Source organism: Bos taurus, chromosome X (assembly GCF_002263795.3).
Source record: "Bos taurus isolate L1 Dominette 01449 registration number 42190680 breed Hereford chromosome X, ARS-UCD2.0, whole genome shotgun sequence".
In the NCBI taxonomy this organism is placed as follows: domain Eukaryota; kingdom Metazoa; phylum Chordata; class Mammalia; order Artiodactyla; family Bovidae; genus Bos; species Bos taurus.
The window spans coordinates 75,540,114-75,545,622 of NC_037357.1; the positions used below are offsets into that span (position 1 = coordinate 75,540,114).

General features: G+C 41.0%; 1 protein-coding gene across 2 annotated transcripts; it reads right to left on the minus strand.

Moving 5' to 3' along the window:
* Nucleotides 1-443: 443 nt before the first annotated feature.
* Nucleotides 444-4,804, minus strand: PBDC1 (polysaccharide biosynthesis domain containing 1). Of its 2 annotated transcripts, XM_002699986.6 has the most exons (6): nt 4,690-4,804; nt 4,534-4,599; nt 3,253-3,312; nt 2,365-2,505; nt 1,293-1,404; nt 444-984 (listed from the first exon to the last, which is right to left on the minus strand). In XM_002699986.6, exons 1-6 carry the CDS (start codon nt 4,717-4,719, stop codon nt 734-736), a joined length of 660 nt encoding a protein of 219 aa, XP_002700032.1. In that variant the 5' UTR covers nt 4,720-4,804; the 3' UTR covers nt 444-733. The 2 variants fall into 2 exon arrangements, with proteins under 2 accessions (XP_002700032.1, XP_005228036.1); XM_005227979.5 differs by lacking the exon at nt 4,534-4,599 and having other exon boundaries at nt 4,667-4,804.
* Nucleotides 4,805-5,509: the final 705 nt, after the last annotated feature.

The window sequence follows — 5,509 nt, forward strand, 5'->3', positions numbered from 1 at the left end:
TACTATAAAAGGAAAGCCCTCTACTAAGCTTTGTATTTCATTATTAATTTCTGCTGTATTTCAGGTAACAACGTGGTTACAAAAGAAAAGCAGGTACTAAAGCAGGTCTAGTCTCTTGCTCCTCGAATGTGAACTGCAGTGTTTCCCTGTCTGACAGATTCAGGCTGCTGCTATTATCCCTGTAGAGTATTTATCAAATCTTTTGAGAAATATAGCAAATAAAATCAGAAAGCTACTCAAACAGCAACAGTCAATTTTATGTAAGAATTTCTAATCCAAAACCATGTGCAACTTTACAGGTTTAAATGAACTTCACTACAGGAAGCAGTGAGAAGCCCTGAGAAATAAACATAAATCATTATATATAAGACATGACAAAGATTATGCACTAAAAAAATCGTGTCAAATAATTCTCAATATCTTTTAAAAGTCAGTCACAGATATATAGTCATAAGAACCAAAAGAAATTTATTTACAAAATTCCTTACTTGACTGGTGGTGTGAACCAACAAACCATCAACTAAGACCCCACCAATGGTCTTCAAGCCAGTTCACACAAGAGAACAACCACTGTAGTTTCTGATAATTAGGCCAGAAAGATGTCCTTTTGCAGGTCCTTCCACTAAAAAAGGAGATATTAATACATTTGACCATAGGGACCTATGCAAGTAGCAACATGATACTTGCAGACTCACTTGAATCATAGCTTCTAGAGTGCTGTTCCCTAACTACCTCACATAGTTGTTTCACTACTTTTGCTGATTTCTTTGCAGGCTTCTTTCTCTTTTTCTTCTCTTTCGTTGGTTTTCTCTTTTTCTCCTTCTCTGTTGGCTCCTTTTTCTTCTTCTCCTCTGCTGTTGGCTCCTTTGTCTCCTCCATTGCTGGCTTCTTTCTCTTCTTTTTCCTTAATACCAGTATAAACTGCTTTGTTATAACCTTCTCGATTCCGAGCAATTTCAATGGCAAAAAATTGTATCCTGGGTGCTGAAAGGTGAATAGAATTGATTATTGTCCTAGTCTTAGCTAATTTTCTAAACCTAGTGTAAACTGACAAAGTTGAACTAACATACAAAGCATTCAAGTAGTCATAAGATTCAGAGATGTGGAATTCTAATCCTATACTAAATGAAGCTGAAAATACTTAATCTATCTCCAGTTACTCAAGATACAGTAATATGATCTTTAAAGTTATAACAAAATGATTCCCAAACCATCCATGTCATTGATTCATCAGTAAAACCAGACCCCTCACTCTCCTTATTCAGAAACAATCCCAGAGGCAAGAAACTCACCAAAGATGGTGTTTTCTTCAGTGTAGCCCTGCGAACAGTTCAGTCGCAGCAAAGTACCATAGTTGAAGTCTTCCACAATCCCATCAAACTTCAAGCAGAATGGCCTCCACTTCTATAAAGGCAAAAAAGATATCTTAGCTAAAAATGCAGGAGGCTGGTGAAGTCAGGCCAGGAGAGGGGCTTCCATTTCCCCAGTAAGGAAAATAACCACAGTGAAAGAGACTAGAATTGAGCTGATTGCTAGTTTCACTAGCTATGAGTTTCTGTGCTATCTTTGGCATCTTTAAGTGGCATTTTCCAACATGAGCAATATTTAAATCTGATAAAATACTTAAATCCTTGTCTAAAGAAGAGAATTAAATTTTAATTTCTTAAGTATATTCTCTGTTTTAAGTTATTGGCTAGTTCAGCCCAAAATGGTTACTCATTCCCACTGAAGCACAAATAAGACAAAGAAGGCAGGAATTAGGCCCAAAGTCACAAAGTTAAATTTTAAGAAAGAAGTCCATTCAACAAAGGCAGTTTTCCAAAGATCAGTAACAGCCTGCTTAGAGTTAAAAGTTTTCATTCTTCATAAGCCAAGAGTCTACTCTCAAGGAAAACCATTTCCTAAGTATAAGCATTTTAGTGCTCTGTAAAAGTAGAAGATAATCAAGTAAGCAATGCAAAACACAAGTTTTCCAGTTATCCACAGCTTGTGATATGATCTTAAATCCAGAGGACTCAAACACCTCTCTGTACTCTATTTGCCAATCTTCTATCTAAGCCTTCTGGTTAAACTACTCACATTAAAAAAAATTCATTCCTTCTCCTCTGAAAGAGCTAGGTGTGTAGTGACAAAAGGTCCACACCAAAGTGGAAAAAAACCCATATTCAGTGAACATGAAAAATCCATAAACCAGAAAAACATTCATTTAATAACATATTAGTTTATTAAACTACATAAAAGCCCTGCTTCTTTACATATTTGCCTTAAAACAACCCACCCCCAAGTCTAAAGATATAAAAATGTATTCATGATCAATAATTGTTGATCAGATGCTAGGCAATATTTAAAAGAGAGGATTCTTACCTCTTTAGCTGATTCTGATTTGAGCTCTTCTGGATCCAGTATATCTATCCTGAGATTCTTAAAATTTTCCCGAAACTCAGAATAGATTTGGTCATCCACTTTGGTGAGTTTCAGGAACTGTGGGTCAACTGATGAAATCAGCTGCCAGAGAGTAAGACAACATACAGATGCCAGTCTCTAATTCGCTATATTTCTGTCCCTTCTTCCCCCAAAATTCCTCATGGTTCTCAGGGCAGGAGAGTTCATTAGAATATATAGACAGCCTAGGTTTCAGATGAAATCATGACATAATTCTAAAGAGCCATAATATACTACAGTCCTTTCCATCAATTTAAACTACTTTGGTCCTAGTAATGCCTGGTTATTACCCTCTGTGGGTTGTTTATTAAGTCAAGAAACATTTATTTAGTGCCTACTAGGGGCCAGAAAAGCTTCCCTGGTGGCTCAGTGGTAAAGAAGTTGCCTGCAATGCAGACCATGGTTTGATCCCTGGGCTGGAAAGATCCCCTGGATCCGGAGAGCATGGCAACCCACTCCAGTACTCTTGCCTGGAGAATTCCATGGACAGAGGAGCCTGGTGGGCTATAGCCCATGGGGTCACACGGAGTCGGACCCGACTGAAGCAATTAAGCAGCAGCAGCTGCTGCAGCATGGGTCAGACATCCTTTTGCTGGTTAGCAACAGAACACTGGGCAAAGAAGCACAACTCCTCACTGTCAAAGCAAAATTCACTTCCATACCCCTGGTTCTCTGTAGATAATATTTTAGAGTAATAAAAATTATCTCCAAAACACAAGTATTTAACTTACTGAGAATGGTGCTTAGCAGAGCATTATACACTGCAATTACATATTTAATTCTGCTTCATAAAGAACATAGACAACTCACTTTGTAGTAGATTTCAGCATGCTGCATTGCTCTCATGGCCCAAGCCATTTCAATATCAGGCTGCAAAGGAGTGAAGAACGCCAGGTCAGAACTCACCTAATCTTGCTACTAAAGAACAAATTTAAAAAGTCTGTGGATGTCTAGTTAATGTTCAAGAGGGCTACCAAGTTTGGTGTTACTATCAAGGTTAAAAACTGGACTAGTGAGTCTGGAAAATGTAATAATCCTTTTGTCCTTATGACAACCAAAAGAAAACCTACACAGCCTAATAAACAAAACGAGCCACTGGCTGTCTCCCCAGCAGTTAGTGAAAGTATAGAAGACTACATAAAGCAGCAGATAAATCATCTCAGGACTGAGTTAAATCATTTTAAAACTGAAATACCACATACGCCACTAAGGACAAAGTAAGATAGCAGAAGTGAGGTTACTCTTCACATTTAAGACTAGTATGTCATAACCCATCATTTGTGTTTATCAGATAGCCAATTCCCTATCCTACAATACTTAGAAATTAATCAGTATCATGAAGCAGGCTAGATTATAAAAAGCCTTACAAAGCACCTGTTTCATTGGAATCTCTTACACCAAATAGACGAATTTATTTCATTGACTCCATAAAAAAAAAAAACTGCATTTTTACCTCCATGCCTTAGACCATGCCCTTTTCCTGACTGCCAATCCATGCCTTTGTCCATCTACACTTTGGAGATCCAGTTCAATAACCACTTCCTCAGCGGTCTTCCTCTACTGTCTGAGTCCTTAGGGTTTCTTCTTTGGCTAAACTCCTTCGGATCTTATACCCTGATCCGCCAATCTACCAGCATACATCACATTATTATTAAAGCGTTATCGTTATTTCCATGTCCGTGTGTCTTATAACTCAAAATACATCATGGGCTTTCTCCTTAGGATCTAAACCAGAGACCAGTGAACTTTACTGCACAATGGAACCACCCTGGGACCTTTAAAAAACTGATTGCTGACTCTCTCCTCCGAGATATTGTGATTTAACTAGGATGGATTGCAACCTGAACACTGGGATATTTAAAAGATTCCCAAGTAACTCTAAAGTGCGGTACAGTTTGGGAACTACCCCTATTCGCATTAGGCCTGCTTCTGGGGACCGAAAAGATTAGAATTAATTGAAAGGCGCAGTTTCTGTCAGACACAGGAAGTCTACGGAAGATAATTGGGTAGGGGGTTACAATTTGGTCGCGAGCCCTACAGACTAACCCAGGATAGCTGGGTTAGTGGAAGCTGTGGGTGAGTCATACTCACATCGTTGCCATAAGACTCGGCTGGGAGAGAAAGAGCATGTGCCACTGACACCAGTTCCCCGGAAACCTAGGAAAGGAAAAAGAGATAGGGAAGGAACGTTCGAGGTTCGACCCAACTCGGCTTCCCCACTCACCCGACAACAGAGCAACGTCTCACCAACTCCTCAGGTCCACCGGTGGCCTCCATGTTGCAGCCCACAAAGCGTGGTCCCACTTCTCCGAAAATGACTTTTGCCGTACTCCTTCCTCGGTTTTCCGTTGGTTAAAAACGCAGGGCGGGCAAGAGCGACTTTCACCCGACTGCGCCTGCGCATGCGCCTGCGCCTGCGCCACACCCTCCCTCGCCTAGAGGCGATACTCCCAGGCCCCTCCTCGCTCGCCCTGCTCAGGAACAAAGGTGTGGCTTAGATGGCTGCTGGAGCACTAGGAGGTGGTTCAAATGTAAATTTCGCATCCCCGCTGCACTATCCTGCTGTTATTCAAATTTACATTTTCCATTTGTGCTTACACCCCTTTTCGTTGGGGACAGACACACTTCGCAATACCCCAATCAGCAACTAAGTTACAAAGAAGCTGCTGCTGCTGCTGCTAAGTCACTTCAGTCGTGTCCGACTCTGTGCGACCCCGTAGACGGGAGCCCACCAGACTCCCCCGTCCCTGGGATTCTCCAGGCAAGAACACTGGAGTGGGTTGCCATTTCCTTCTCTAATGCATGAAAGTGAAGAGTGAAAGTGAAGTCGCTCAGTCGTGTCCGACCCTCAACGACCCCATGGACTGCAGCCTTCCAGGCTCCTCCATCCATGGGATTTTCCAGGCAAGAGTACTGGAGTGGGGTGCCATTGCCTTCTCCTACAAAGAAGCATGATACTAGGAAATGGAGTAGGTAGTAGGTCAAGGAAGAATTATGCTGGTAAGATGCTAAATTCACAGCGAAGGTTTCGTTTTCTTCCACTGGGGTCTAACTCTCCCAAGAATTA